The sequence below is a fragment of the Podarcis melisellensis genome, assembly GCF_964234715.1.
Source record: "Podarcis melisellensis genome assembly, chromosome: 10".
Classification (NCBI taxonomy): Eukaryota; Metazoa; Chordata; class Lepidosauria; order Squamata; family Lacertidae; genus Podarcis; species Podarcis melisellensis.
Genome location: NC_138542.1, coordinates 51,752,797 through 51,768,717, shown reverse-complemented (window position 1 = coordinate 51,768,717; position 15,921 = coordinate 51,752,797). Strand labels below are relative to the sequence as shown.

Genomic DNA, 15,921 nt, shown 5'->3' with positions numbered 1-15,921 from the left:
TCAAAGAAGTGTTTCAGTTGAAAGCATTGTAAATTAAAACAGGGAAAACAGAGAAAACGGGACTCCACGTTGCCGCAATGTTCTGTTGCACATACAACACATATAAATAGCTTTTATATACCAGTCTAGCTGAGTCCTAAATCATTATTCTTTCAGCAGTCATGTACCGATCCTCATTCTTGATAAGACCTTGATCTATACTCATTTGGCTATCAAAAGGCAACAGAATATGCTTGTTGTAATGTACATTGTTTACCTTGTCATCAATCATTGCCCAAGCGCCAGGTACTTTATCATGCCCTCGGATCCAGTTGTGCAAAGCTGCAGCTGGTTGATCCCAAGAAATCTAGGAAACCAAAATGCACAAGTTACTTGATCCTACTTAAAGGTAAAGGTAAAGGTACCCCTGCCTGTACGGGCCAGTCTTGCCAGACTCGGGGGTTGTGCGCCCATCTCACTCAAGAGGCCAGGGGCCAGCGCTGTCCAGAGACACTTCCAGGTCACGTGGCCAGCGTGACAAAGCTGCATCTGGCGAGCCAGAGCCGCACACAGAAACGCCGTTTACCTTCCCGCTGGTAAGCGGTCCCTATTTATCTACTTGCACCTGGAGGTGCTTTCGAACTGCTAGGTTGGCAGGCGCTGGGACCGAGCAGCGGGAGTGCACCCCGCCGCAGGGATTCGAACCGCCGACCTTTCGATCGGCAAGTCCTAGGCGCTGAGGCTTTAACCCACAGCGCCACCTGCGTCCCTGATCCTACTTACATACCATATTATTCTGTTAAGCCATTCCAAATAAAAAAAATTCCTTCCAGTAGCACCTTAGTGACCAGCTAAGTTTGTTATTGGCATGAGCTTTCGTGTGCATGCACACTTCTTCAGATACACACGAAATGTATCTTCAGATACACACAAAAGCTCATACCAATAACAAACTTAGTTGGTCTCTAAGGTGCTACTGGAAGGAATTTTTTTATTTTGTTTTGACTACAGCAGACTAACAAGGCTACCAACCTATATCTAAGCCATTCCAAATATTGGTTAATTGGTCAAGGACTGTGTTAGGACTTCATGATAAACTATGGCTTACTGGGACAGAAGCCCCTACCTTTCTTCCTCCAGTATGTCCACAAGCAGATTGAAAGCTTTCACTTTTATATATATATATGTGTGTGTGTTTTTTGTTTTTGTTTTTCAAAAAGAACGTAAGAACAAAACCCCCTTTATTAAACATTTTCTCTCCCCACTCACCCCCATCCCCTGATCACAGAACCCTAAGGGGAAATGTTTTTCCAAAGTTTCAAATGTGAGTCTAGTGATGTCCTGTTGAGTATGTGATGAAAGGATATGACGTTTCTATAAAATGGTCCTTCTCTCCTTTTCCAGCTAAAGCTTTAACTTCCTTGGTCAGTTGTTTCCCCCCCCTGAAAGTGCTATGGTCCAAACTTTTTGTTTCCATTGTGACATCTGCCAAATGTTCAAAGGATTTCCAGTTTGGGGCAACAAGTTGCCGAGCTGCTACTAACAGAAGAGGTATCAATTCTTTGTATCTCAGACTGACATTTTCATTTTAAAATATTGCTAACAATACTAAAGTTGGGGTACAAGTAACACTTTGTTTGGGGAATCAAACTTATTTCCTCAACAGCATTCTTCCAAAATGGTTGCAATTTGTAATGCCCACCACATATGTATAGTCATGCCAACCTCTTTACACCCTCTCCAGCAAAGAGGAGAGATAGCTTTGTTATTATGAATACACCTCAAAGGTATTAAATGCCACTTGAGTGAGAGCTTTTTCCCTTCTGTTTTTGATTGACTACAGTTCAGTCTTATCCGTAGACCCTAAAATGAGGAACATCTGTTGAAACACACCAACTTCATAGCTCCTGGTTTTAAGTTGACTTGTGTCAAACAAATCATAGTTAAGGTTAACCACAGTTTATTGGGTTTGGACCATATGAGAAGCTGCAGTTAATAAAAAAAATAGAAACAAGAGCTTCTGATTTATTCCTTGTGGTCGCACTGCAGGAAGAAAGAGAAAAGGGAAGCAAATGAGCTCAAGGTTCATCTAGGCTCTTTCCCCCCTCATGATAAACTATGTTTGATCATGACATCTGATTGTGACAATGGCTACAGAGCTGGGAATAATAGCAATCAACATAATAAGATGCAGAGAAAGTTAATGCAGCAGAATATTCATTTAATCCTTGTGCAGTGGGGCAAAATACTAATGTTATTAATGTCAGATGTTACTAAGAGTGCTATTTTGTGAGACAGATTGCAACAGTTATAAAAAAACAGGTAAAGAGAGAATCTTCTGTCTTGGTGTACTGGCAATGTCCTTATGTAGATAGCATTGCAATATGGTAAGGAACGAACCTTAGCCTAAAATCCTGTAGGATTGCACTGTTAGTCAAGAGGTCTACTTCTGTACAGTTAAGATTGCTTGTCTTTTTCTTCTGTTACCTAGTCCATTACTTGGTATAAATAAGTAAAGGAAACCAGAGGTGGCTGATCTGTGACACTCCAGCTGTTGCTGAACTATAACTTCTGCCATCTGTGACCGCTGGTCATGGTTCCTGGGGCTGATACAAGTTGTAGCTCAACAACATCTGGAGGGCCACATGTTAACCCGTTCGAAGGAACTGACATGAATTTCGTTTTTTGTGTGTGGTGGTCTTTAATAGTTCATCTGTAACTGCTTATATTCTTGCAAGCAGTGTGTTATGATCCTTGCATTAATAATGACACAGAAACCTTTTTTTTTCCAGAACAGATGTTCGAGAGAAAAGAAAAACTGGTGATTATTTATTTATTTATTTTTTTAATAGGCTGAGTTAAAGGGAAGAACAGCTGTTCCATATAAGTTGATCTCTCACTGGAGATGCCAGGCAGGTCAGGATGTTTCTAATTATAAATGTCTTCTGTGGAGGCATGTTGCACTTTCTTGGAATTCATTCAAGAAAGAGGGTGAGGAGGTTAGCTGTCTTATGACTGTCATAACGTAGGCCTACTACAATTAAAAATCAAATCTGGACCGAAAAAGATAAATCATTGATTAATGGACATTTCCTGTTAAAAGCAATTGGGACTGAATTCGAAGAGCAGTAAAGTTCCTTGTTGACATTAATCTGGGGGATTTGGGATGAAGTCACAGTCAGCACAGCAATAAACGTGTGGGTAGAATAAAGTTATAGTCCAGTTATAATGTTGCTGGACTCCAACTCCCATCAACCCTAGCCTGCATGGCCAATGGTCAGGGATGATGGGAGTTGTAGTCTACCTACAGATGTTGGTTACTACTGTTTAATAGTTCTTTCAATGAATAAATTAGTTATGGAAAGAGGAACATCCTGAGGGTCTATGAAATGTATGTAGAAAGTGTCAAATTTGGCCCTTGTTGGAGGAAACCAGCACAGAGGAAGTTCCAGAACATTCTTCTAGTTTTTCAAGTAATAGCTTATAGATTTCTGACATACCATGGTGTTTTAGTTTAAACTGCACATTGATTTGCGCTCACCAGTACGTGAGGTGTTCCAATTCATTTCGTAAATAAATACATTCAGTAAATAAATACATTCTACAGGGATGAACATTAGTGGCAAACTTACAACTTACACTTTTGTCTTTTGTCATTGGCTGCATTTGAATGTAATGCCAAACCACGGTTTAGTGTGAAGTGAATAGGCCTGACCTCCACCAGGGCTTGTGCAATCCCTGCTATTCCCTTCTCCTGTGTGTCTGAGGAGGAGGAGTTTGGAAGCTTTACCTTTTGCTTTTAGTTAATCACAGTCTGTCATTTTGTCTGAATGGAGAACTTTATTTTACACTAACTATGTTCAGTATAAATGAACCAGCTTTACAAACCACAGTTTCAAGTTATCTTGTTTTGAAACTAATCATAATTTATGATTTCCAGTTTGAACAAAGCTGACAAACTAAAGCAAAAGCTCCCAACTCCTCTGTTTTAAGAGGAGAGGGAGACTGCAGAATCCCTTTCATGTTATGCAAAGCTAAACCATGGTTTAGCATCATGCCCAAATACAGCCATTATATCAGAAACCACAGCCACACCTTGGGCCACAGCACACTGTTGCCAACAATACCTCTGCATTTTCTTTCTTCTGAATGCCTTCATAAGTTGCCCCTTCTTCAGGCTGAGTTATATGAGGAGCTTTACCATCAGCAATTAACTGTACAGCTTCTACCTAAACAAAAAACAACACAATTTTGATTGCTCTAGGAATCAAAATGTTGTTAAATCTTTTTTACAGCTATTTAAAGGACCAATTCAAGCATGTGTGATAGCTGCTTGAAAATCCTATCGAGGGATCAGCATATCAATAGCATTTTATTGGTAGTATTTGTTGCCATGTATTGCCTCAGTACATCTGAACTATAGGCACTTCCACACTGTTCTCAGCCAGAATTTAATTACATATCAGCAAATTCAGGTTGTGTAGTTACAGTTGATTAGGAAGTCTTCCATAAAAACCTGCTTCCTGAGGTTTTTTTATGATAAAGAAAGTGAATGGAAAGTGTGATATAGCACTTTCTTTGACACAGCATTGTCTAACTCAGTGTTTTTCAACCACTGTTCCGCGGCACACTAGTGTGCCATGAGATGTTGCCTGGTGTGCCGTGTGAAAAATTGAAAAATTTGAAAGATTTTAAGATAAAGTATTTTATAATTTTTCATATTTCTGTTTACTTACTATTTCATAATAAAGTAAAATAAATTATAAAATACTTTATTTGTGTTTATTTGATTCCTATTCAAGAGAATTACTTTATATATAGTCAATATAGGCACAGAGTTAATTTTTTTAACATTTTCTAATGGTGGTGTGCCTCGTGATTTTTTTCATGAAACAAGTGTGCCTTTGCCCAAAAATGTTGAAAAACACTGGTCTAACTTCCACACAAATAAACTAGAATGAAAGCGCATTAAACAGCCAACACTGCCTAATTTCCATGCAAAAACGAAAACAAACCAGGATGAATTCCCAGTAAATAGGTCTGGAAGTGCCCTATGAAGTTCTAAATTCAACCCTAAATTAACCTTCATTTTATTATATTCAGTTAAATATTCAGTAACTTTCTGGATTATATTCAGTTAAATATTCAGTTACTTCCTGGATAGGCCTCAGCCCCATGACCATAACAGAAATACAGTAATATTGGCCTACTTCATTAGATCATTGAGGTAATGTGTAGTGCTTAGAGTGTCAGAAAAGGACCTGAGAGACAAGGGTTCAAATCCCCACACTGATGGTTTTTATTGTTTATGTAATGAATCATGCAGAAATTCTGGTTTTAGTATGCTGGCTGTTTGCCGTAATAATAAACATTGACATTGACACTTACCAGGTGACCTCAGGCCAGTCACTGCCTCTCAGCCTAATCTACCTCACAGGGTTGTTATGGGGATTGAATGAGGAGGGGAAGAACCATGTACACCACCTTGAGCTCCTTGGAGAAAAAGGTGGGATATAAATGCAACAAATAATAATATATGTGAAAATGTTCGAGCTGTTAGAAAACTGCTAACTAAACAGCAAGTAGTATTATTACCAAATATCTGTCTGACAGTTTGTGCCATATTCTTCTCCAGACCAAAACTCTGATTTTTGAAGTGCCCAACAACATGGCTTTTTAGCTCAGATTGTCTTACCATAGCTTTTATTCCTTCTGGGAAAAGAAACCGATTGTACAGGTCATCAACAGTATCATTTGGGGCAACATCACATTCCCTTTGTAGGAGAATTGGCCCTGTGTCCAGACCATCATCAGCCCAGAAAATGGTGAAGCCAGCCTTCTTATCCCCTTGGATTAAAGTCCTGAATGTAAGCAAAAAGTCAGGTATGAATGAGATCAAAATGTCTTGATAAAGCAATATCATTTCATTATTTGCAGCTATGAGACAGGTGCACAGATTGCCTTGCAAACTTTGGAAGAGTCTTTAAAAAAACCCTGCCATCTTACCTGACCATAAGCCAGTCTGGCTGAAGTTGCCCTTCCCTGTTCTATAGTGGGTAGATGGCCACTCCTTGCCTGCTCCCTCTTCATCCTTCAACCTCCCAGCCTTGCCACCTCCCATGCAAATGGATGCTCAGCTAGGCTTTTATCAAGCCTACTCACCAGTTGATTGCAGAAGCACCTCTATGACGGGGAAGGATCGATGGATGGTAAATAATGGAACCATGCTTCGGACTGTCAATAACGTCCATGGGAATGAACTGTGTGCAGTACGGAAGGACGTTCAGCTCTGCTCCAACTGATTTGTAGGCTTCGATAACTTCCTCGATTGGCTTGCCCTTAACTCTCCACCTTGGGAACTTAAACACAGGGGTCCCATCCTTTTCTGCAGCTGATGCTGGCAAATAAGGGGAAAAGACCACTTGCAAATATTCTTGGTGACTGAAAGACTGACATAGATAGGTAAAATATGTAAGGACAAAGCAAGCCCCCTTCTCACCCTGCTTTAGCAGTTGGAGCAAGCCAGGTGTAGACCAGGTATGGAGAACCTCCTGGAAGGGCTTCTAATTTGGCCCACAAAGCAGTTTCCCCCAAGCCACCTGACCCATCCCTGACCAGCAGTGACTTCAAGTCCCGCTGGGATTGGCTACACCCTAAAGTTTCCAATTGGGAATTTTATCCACTGACTACCAGTGACTTCAGCCCCATGGGGATGGGCTAGGAACTTTTTTTGCAGTGGAGCTTGAAGTCAAGGCATGATGGAAAAGAAAAATGGGTCACCTGACAACATGGTGCCATCAGGTGATCGATAGGTGGAAAGCCCCACCCACTTATCAAAGTGGGGAAAATTAAGGATCCAGGCCACTGGACTGAAAAGGTTCCTCACTCCTGATCTAGACCATGTATAGAGTGGCTATGTGTTCGCTTTTATAGACAACAGTTTGCTATTTAACAGATGTTCTTGAAGTTGCCTATCCAGAGTCAGCACTTGGACAGCAAGCTGAGTAGGCACCATCTCAAGATGGTGAGATGGACAGTATTTTTTATTTAATCATATAAATGTGCATCTATAAGTATAAATTAGCAGGTGTACATATTGTGCAAATTTGCATCCACTTTCAGCAGTGGCGTAGCGTGGGTTGTCAGCACCCGGGGCAAGGCAAGTACCGTATTTTTCGCTCTATAACACGCACCCAACCATAACATGCACATAGTTTTTAGAGGAGGAAAATCTGTAGGCATGCCACCTGTAGGCATTCCCTCCATAACACGCACAGACATTTCCCCTTACTTTTTAGGAGGAAAAAAGTGAGTGTTATGGTGCAAAAAATACGGTAATTTGACCCCCTAACCCGTGGATTTGCGCCCCCTAAGCCATGGATTTGCGCCCCCTAACCCATGGATTTGCGCCCCCTAATCCTAACCCCCCAGATGTTGCGCCCGGTGCAGCCGGGCCCCCCTGCACCCCCACGCTACGCCAATGACTTTCAGTAATGTGTTTTCTCTTTACTTGAGCAATCCTTGTGAGAGAAGACAAGACATTGTAGGCTGTTGGACGATGGATGGCATCTAGCAGATTGAGGTTGAATCCTGACAAGACAGAAGTACTGTTTTGGGGGACAGGGGGCAGGCAGGTGTGGAGGACTCCCTGGTCCTGAATGGGGCAACTGTGTCCCTGAAGGAGCAGGTGTGCAGCCTGGGAGTCATTTTGGACTCACAGCTGTCCATGGAGGCACAGGTCAATTCTGTGTCCAGAGCAGCTGTCTACCAGCTCCATCTGGTACGCAGGCTGAGACCCTACCTGCCTGTGAAATGTGATGCATGCTCTAGTTATCTCCTGCTTGGGATACTGCAATGCGCTCTACATGGGGCTACCTTTGAAGGTGACCCGGAAACTGCAACTAATCCAGAATGCGGCAGCTAGACTGGTGACTGGGAGTGGCCGCCGAGACCATATAACACCAGTCTTGAAAGACCTACATTGGCTCCCAGTACGTTTCCGAGCACAATTCAAAGTGTTGGTGCTGACCTTTAAAGCCCTAAATGGCCTTGGCCCAGTATACCTGAAGGAGCATCCACCCCCATTGTTCAGTCCAGACACTGAGGTCGGGCTCTGAGGGCCTTCTGATGGTTCCCTCCCTGAGAGAAGTGAGGTTACAGGGAACCAGGCAGAGGGCCCAGTGGCAAAGCAAGCCGATCGGGTGCCTGGGGTGGGGCTAGCCGGGGCAGGACGCTCCGCAGGGCCTCTGAGTAGTCTGCCTGCCTCCTCCTATTCAGCCGCCCTACGGCTGGGGGGAGGCAGTGGGCAGACCATTTGGGCAGCGTGGAGCCTGCATGTGCCAAAGCCACTACGTCTCTCCCAGGAGAGATGCATGGCTCAGGTGCGCTGCAGGCCCTGTGGTGAGTGCCGCCCGGCATTTTGTCACCCCCCTCAGTGGTGACACCTGGGGTGGCCCGCCCAACTGCACCCCACTTCTTCTGCCCCTGAGAGGGCCTTCTCAGTAGTGGCACCAACACTGTGGAATGCCCTCCCATTAGATGTCAAGGAAATAAATAACTATCTGACTTTTTGAAGACATCTGAAGGTAGCCCTGTTAAGGGAAGTTTTTAATATTTGATGTTTTATTGTGCTTTTAATATTCTGTTGAGAGCCTCTCAGAGTGGCTGGGAAAACCCAGTCAGATGGGCAGATTATAAAGATATCATTATTGTTGTTGTTGTTGTTATGTCTTCCTACGGATGCTTCAGATCTTACGACAATACTGGAGTGGTGCAGGAAGGGCTATAATTTGGTGCTATAATTTGGCGTCTAATGTTGAAGCCTGTGATTGAATTTGTTGAGCTCAGCACAGGGCAAAACAGCTGTGCGTTTGGTGAAGAAATTGGATGGCTGCTTCACAACAAACCCAGCAGCAACACATCTCAGCACACAGAAAGCAAAATGAGCATGGGTCACTGCATTGTTACTGTTATAAAAAATGATAGTCACACAAAAAAGGTGGAGTACTTACCCAAAGGGTCAGCCTTTCCATTTTTGTCTGGGACTGTGAACACTCCCACAACTTTGTGGCCTTCCTTTTGCAAGTGCTTGTAGACCTCTTGCCCAAAAAGGCTCTGGCCTATCAAAGCTAGCTTTAGTTTATTTTGGTAATAAGCCTGTCAACAAAAGACCTGAAGAGTTAGCTTGTTCTTCTGTAAATCTTGTATTGCTTCTTACTCGGTTAAGTTGTCCAATGATCAAGGATAGCAATTCATCATAAGAGGAAATGTGCACATCATGTGTGCTTGGTCACCTTGTGCAGGGGTAGGCCATCAGCTCACATAATTCTTTTTGCATAATTTTAACCCTCTGAACTTGATGGATATGTTTGCACATGACTGTCCCACATCCTATCTAGCAGCTCTGGGGGAACATAGGAAGCTGCCTTCTACAGAGTCAGACCATAGAGGCAGTTTTAGGGCACCACGACCAGTGCTGCTGCCCTGGGCGCCAAGCAGGGGTGTGGGCTGGGTGGGCGCACTGCAACTCTGACGTAGTGAATTGAGCAGAACGGAAGGTGAGAGGTGGCAGAGGGGGTGATTTTTGACCTTGCACAGGGTGCTGCTAAAATTTGAAAGACCAAAGCCCACCCCTACAGACCACTGCATTCATCTAGCTCAGTATTATCTAAAGTGAGTGGCAGCTGCTCTCCAGGTTTCAGGCAGGAGTCTCTCCCAGACCTCCTGGTAGGGATGGAACCAGGGGCCCTGGGAAAGCCGATGCTCTACTTCTGAGCTATGGCATTTTCCTTGGATGATTTTCAGTTCCTAGCAATGCATAGCTGGGCACTAAAATAGCTGCTCCAGGAGATACCGTATCTCTGTAGCTAATTCATCATATAAAAAAAGCAACAGGATTCCTTTCTGTTTCTATGGTGGGCTCCTTTTCCAGCAAAGAAACTTCTTGTGGCAACCTAAAGCAAAGCCCCTCCCCATCCATATGCAATGTGCTGTCGTCAGCCATTCGTTCTCATATTTAGCATTGCTGATGCAATCCAAGCTGCTCGGCTTAAGCCTTCTTCCTATAGCAATCCCTTGACACAGTTCCCCCTCTCCATTCAAACTACTGCTGACACTGCACCAGACAGTGTTGTCAAACACAGTGTACCATCCAGGTTTCTGAAAAGCAGCAGTTAGCTGGCAGAGCCTGCGAATTTCACTGTCGAGACTGGAATGCCTCCCTTACTTGCACACACATTTTTAAGGAGGAACTAAAGGGCCCCTTTGAGGGACGTGGGTGGCACTGTGGGTTAAACCTAGGTTAAGCCTAGGACTTGCTGATCAGAAGGTCAGCGGTTCGAATCCGCACAACGGCGTGAAGCTCCCGTTGCTCGGTCCCTGCTCCTGCTAACCTAGCAGTTCGAAAGCCCGTCAAAGTGCAAGTAGATAAATAGGTACCACTCCAGTGGGAAGGTAAACGGCGTTTCCGTGTGCTGCTCTGGTTCGCCAGAAGCGGCTTAGTCATGCTGGCCACATGACCCGGAAGCTGTACACCGGCTCCCTCGGCCAATAAAGTGAGATGAGTGCCGCAACCCCAGAGTCCAGACACGACTGGACCTAATGGTCAGGGGTCCCTTTACCTTTAAAGGGCCCCTTTGCCCCCCCAACCTGAAATCCAACCACAAGTGCATTTTAACCATACTTCTAAAATGGACCTTTCAGTGACAACAGCAGATCTCCTGCCTCCAGAAAACAATTGTTGCTATAATGGTGCAGGTATAATTTGGGGTGCTCCATCTGACCCCCCACTTCCAGCATGTGCAGAAACCACCTACTTGACCATTGGACCCACTATTGGTCTTGTCCACTCAATCTGCCAGAGAATATCGCAATGGTCCACAAATATCCATGGCACTCTTGTAATCATGTTCAAACCCAGAAATCACCAAAGCAGCCGCCTTGTCTCTAGGTTTGCAGAAATAGCATATGTGGCTAAGAAATGCATGCCTGGAGTGCCTGGGGTTCCATGCAGGTGAGCAAGCATAGGAGGGATGGAGTGCCTAGAAACCATGCAGATTGCTAGAGGAGGGAAATCCCCTCATCCATGCCCAGAAGAATTGCAGCTCTTCTGCCAGCCCCCAAGAATCTAATTCACTATTAGGGAAGGGCCATAGCTCAGCTGCTTTGCATGCATAAGGTCTTAGGTTCAATCCCCAACATTTCCAGGTAAGGCTAGGAATGTCCTCTGTCTGGAATCCCAGAGAGCACCTGCCAATCAGTGTAGCTAGATGGACCAACAATCTGAACTGGTATAAGGCAGCTTCTTGGGTCTTTAGTTACAGGCTGGCAACTTGGGGGAGCTTATCTACAATTCTGGTATAATGTTGGAGACCTGGTTCCTGGAAGACTTGGGTTCCAGTCCTGCTTGGCTGTGAAGCCTGGTGGGTGACTTTGAACTATCTCTCAGTCCAGCTTACTATGCAGGGTTGTTTTTAAAAATTATCCTGTTATAGCTCTGTGAAAACTGCCTTAAGGGTTTTTTTGGAAGAAGACAGCAGACGTGACACAATTATAGTCCTTGATGAAATAAATGTGCCACCCTTGAGTGAGAATGTTGCATTTCCCTGGGGTTTGGGGGGGGGGCATAAGATGCAACAACTGCAGCCAAATGCAATCTAGGAAATGAAGATGGGCCCATAAGAAAGGGAAGGGAGCAAGTGCACGCACGCACACACACACACACACACACGAAAGACTCAAAGCACAACCTTTCCACAAGCAGGGTAGCACAACACCAAACTTGTACTGACCATCCCGTTGTAGGGGAGAGGTCCCCCCCCCCCAGGTGAATATCTTTACCATCCATGGTGCTGATATATTATTTTTATGGAATAAAAACCTTACCTTTAAGAGCACCCCACACAAGAAGTCACTTTTCACTACTATCACCAGTGCCCAAATACCTCTGACAAGTTTGTTTTTTTGGTATGTGTTTTCAAATTGTCCATTCACATTACGAAAGGCCCACTGGCCTCCCTTCTCCTCCACTCCAACCCTTTCCCATCTAATTTGCTGCCTTGTGAACCAAAAGGCGCCCAAATCCTTGCAAGAACCATCAAAGCACAAGGGACACCTCTTGGCAAAAAAGGCTATTTCCCTTCCCGGGGGGTGGAAGAAGGCAGCGACGACAGCATCCTTCCTATCTGCTCCTGCAGTTCAGTTTATCTATACTCACCGTGGCGGTGGAGGAAAATTTCCTGAGCAAGTGGTTGGCTTTGGAGAGCATCGCTGCGCCTGAGAGAGCCGGTCCAGAATAATTATAATGGAAGCAGCTTCAAGAGCGAACCATTTCTTGGCCAGCGGAGAGAGAGAAATGTAATTCTAGGAGATCGCTTGTCCAGCTTTTGGTACCCAGCAAGCAGCGGCGGCAGCAGCGTCTAGTCTGATGCAACCCAAGCAAGCTGCCTTTGGCCGCCGGCCAGCCAGAAGCGAGCTCAGCGGGCGCGCGCAAATGGGAGGCGCGCCAGCAGCTCCGCCGCGCCAGCAGTGGAGAGGCGGGGGCCCGCCTGGCTGCTTGGCTTCCCCTCGCCCTCAAATTTGAAACAAAACGCCCCCCCAAAAAACAAAGAGAGGCCTGCCTGGTGGGAGATGTGCCTTCAAAGCAGGAGGGACCCTGCGCTTAGCTTTGGGGGAGAAGTAAAGTCCCCCCCCCTTTTCCCTCCCGCACCCTGTATTTTTCGCCTGGGAACAGGCAGAAATTCAACAGGTAGATGGTTTTCCAGCAGCCACGAGGAGGGAGGGGCCGTAGCTGAGCGGCAGAGCATCTGCTTTGCATGCAGAAGGTCGCAGGTTCAAACCCAAGCATCTCCAGGTAGGGCTGGGAATGTTCCCTGTCTGGCACTCTGCCGGTAGACAGTACTGAGCTAAAGGGACCAATGGGCAGACTAGATCTAAAGCAGCTTCCTATGTGTCGTAAGAATAGTGAAGATACACTGGTGGGTCCAGCGGCTGGCCTTGGGGTCTCAAATCTCAGTAGCACCCTATGCAATGCCAACATTTGGTGGCCCCAGCCTCTCATCTTCCATCACAGTTGCTGTGCAACCAGACTGGTTGCGCTCCCCTAAATCCCTGAATCTGGTGGGTGAGAGGCTGAACCTGAATCCAGATCTACCTGGTTCAAATCCTTGCGTTTGGTGTGCATTCACTAGGTGATCTTGTTAGTTTATTTTGAAGATCTTAAGCCGCCTTTCGGGGTGCACTGCCTTCACAGGTGTTGAATCAGTTACCAATGGAAATTATTATATTTCCCCATCCTTCACTCTCAGGTACCAGAGTGGGCTACAACATTCAAAAAGAGGCAGTGTGGTGTAATGGTTAGAGTGTTGGACTAGGACTTGGGGCAGCCGCCATCTTTTAGCCTAACCCACCTCACAAGTTTGTTGTGAGGATGAAATGGGAAGGAGAACCAGGCACACCACCTTGAGCTCCTTGGAATAAAAAAGTGGTATATAAGTTTGATTAAATAAATAAATATATTATTAAAAACAGTTCAGAACAACTTAACAATCCCAGAAATGAGACAAGTGCCCTGCATTTTTATATTTAGGTGGCTATCAAAATTTTTCTTTAATAAGGCTTTCCCTGATGTGTGCGACCCGGTCATTTATGGAAGAATCATTGTACCATTGTAAAAATGGCTGTGCTTCATTTTGCCCACCGAGTTCCTCATCTTTGCATTTTATTTCATTGAATTTATTCCATAAAATGTATATACCGCTTGATTGATATTTATTTTCCCACTGAAAAATCTCTTTAAAGAGCTTCCAAGGAATTGCAGTCTTAAGAAACCTATTGTGTTGGGCTGTGATATCCTAAAATCTGACAGGAAGTCATCTATCGCCCAGTCTCAAATCTTCCATTCTTGGGCAAGGTGATAGAGCGAGCGGTTGCTGAACAACTCCAGGCACGCCTGGAAGAAGCGGACCATTTGGATCCCTTCCAGTCGGGATTCAGGCCTCATCATGGGACTGAAACTGCCTTGGTCGCACTGGTTGATGATCTCCGGCGGGCTAGGGACAAAGGAGAGCTGTTTCCTAGTTCTGCTGGATCTCTCAGCGGCGTTTGATACCATCGACCATAACATCCTTCTGGACAGTCTTGAGGGGCTGGGAGCTGGGGGCACTGTCCTACAGTGGTTCCGCTCCTTCCTCCTGGGCCGTGTTCAGAAAGTGGTGGTGGGGGATGAGTGTTCAGACCCCTGGGCTCTCACTTGTGGGGTGCCTCAGGGTTCTGTCCTCTCCCCCATGCTTTTCAACATCTACATGCAGCCACTGGGAGAGATCATCAGGAGGTTTGGGCTGGGTGTTCATCAGTATGCAGATGATACCCAGCTCTACCTCTCTTTTAAATCAGAACCAGTGAGGGCAGTGAAGGTCCTGTGTGAGTGTCTGGAGGTGGTTGGAGGATGGATGGCGGCTAACAGATTGAGGTTGAATCCTGACAAGACAGAAGTACTGTTTCTGGGGGACAGGAGGCAGGCAGGTGTGGAGGATTCCCTGGTCCTGAATGGGGTAACTGTGCCCCTGAAGGACCAGGTGCGCAGCCTGGGAGTCATTTTGGACTCACAGCTGTCCATGGAGGCACAGGTTAAATCTGTGTCCAGGGCAGCTGTTTACCAGCTCCATCTGGTACGTAGGCTGAGACCCTATCTGCCTGCGGACTGTCTCGCCAGAGTGGTGCATGCTCTGGTTATCTCCCGCTTGGACTACTGCAATGCACTCTACGTGGGGCTACCTTTGAAGGTGACTCGGAAACTACAACTAATCCAGAATGCGGCAGCTAGACTGATGACTGGGAGCGGCCGCCGAGACCATATAACACCGGTCTTGAAAGACCTACATTGGCTCCCAGTATGTTTCCGAGCACAATTCAAAGTGTTGGTGCTGACCTTTAAAGCCCTAAACGGCCTCGGTCCAGTATACCTGAAGGAGCATCTCCACCCCCATCATTCTGCCCGGACGCTGAGGTCCAGCGCCGAGGGCCTTCTGGTGGTTCCCTCATTGCGAGAAGCAAAGCTACAGGGAACCAGGCAGAGGGCCTTCTCGGTAGTGGCGCCCACCCTGTGGAACGCCCTTCCAGCAGATGTCAAAGCAATAAACAACTACCTGACATTCAGAAGACATCTTAAGGCAGCCCTGTTCAGGGAAGTTTTTAACATGTGATTTTACTGTATTTTTGGTTTTTATGGAAGCCGCCCAGAGTGGCTGGGGAGGCCCAGCCAGATGGGCGGGGTATAAATAATAAATTATTATTATTATTATTATTATTATTATTATTATTATTATTATTATTATTATCTAAGGGCCATCTAACAGCTCCAGTACAAAATATATACTAAGGAAAAATTCTCTCACAGCAGGACATCTCAGCACCACAAGATGTCAAATAGGGGTATTTTATTTCAAAGAACTCTCTCAGCAGTGTTAACACATAAACGGCACACCTCTTTCGTTCCTCTGATTTATAAAATGTTTCTGTCTTGCAGGATCAGGTAGGAGGCAAGTGGTTTCATGAAAGACTGAGCTTGCGCTCAACCCTGCAGGGATTCTTTATGTGGGAAAGTCACAGTGTTCTTTTTACTGGGCACGTATTTCATGTTTTCTGCTCAGCAGGTGTAACTGTGTGTCAAAAGTGGCCATTAATTGCAATATTTTTTTCCCCTTTGCCCCAAAAGGAAGGAGAAACTGGGTGGTAGTTTACCACATTTTCCCTAAGAATAGACGCATTGATATTAATGAACATGATTAAGTTAGGTCCATTAATTACCTGTTTTTATTTTAAACCCCACTATCTATTTTCCAACGACAATCAGGTGGCCTAACCAGCATGGCTGATCAATTTCATAATACTGTGTGAAATTTCAAACTGCTGCTACTAATCCTCCTTATCCGTTGATTATTTTCT

General features: G+C 45.2%; 1 protein-coding gene across 2 annotated transcripts in view; it reads right to left on the bottom strand.

Annotated features, from left to right (window-relative positions):
* The window catches only part of ALDH1L2 (aldehyde dehydrogenase 1 family member L2), a 33,986-nt gene extending 21,551 nt beyond the window's left edge, over positions 1-12,435 (bottom strand). Inside the window, exons 1-6 of one of the 2 annotated variants that reach the window (XM_081928213.1) lie at positions 12,194-12,435; positions 8,991-9,135; positions 6,142-6,376; positions 5,675-5,840; positions 4,107-4,208; positions 257-346 (exon numbers count right to left, since the gene is read on the bottom strand). In XM_081928213.1, the coding sequence (XP_081784339.1) occupies positions 257-346; positions 4,107-4,208; positions 5,675-5,840; positions 6,142-6,376; positions 8,991-9,135; positions 12,194-12,244 (789 nt within the window). In that variant the 5' untranslated portion in view covers positions 12,245-12,435. The remainder of the gene's footprint in view (positions 1-256; positions 347-4,106; positions 4,209-5,674; positions 5,841-6,141; positions 6,377-8,990; positions 9,136-12,193) is intronic. The other variant, XM_081928214.1, reaches the window with a different exon arrangement.
* Positions 12,436-15,921: the final 3,486 nt, after the last annotated feature.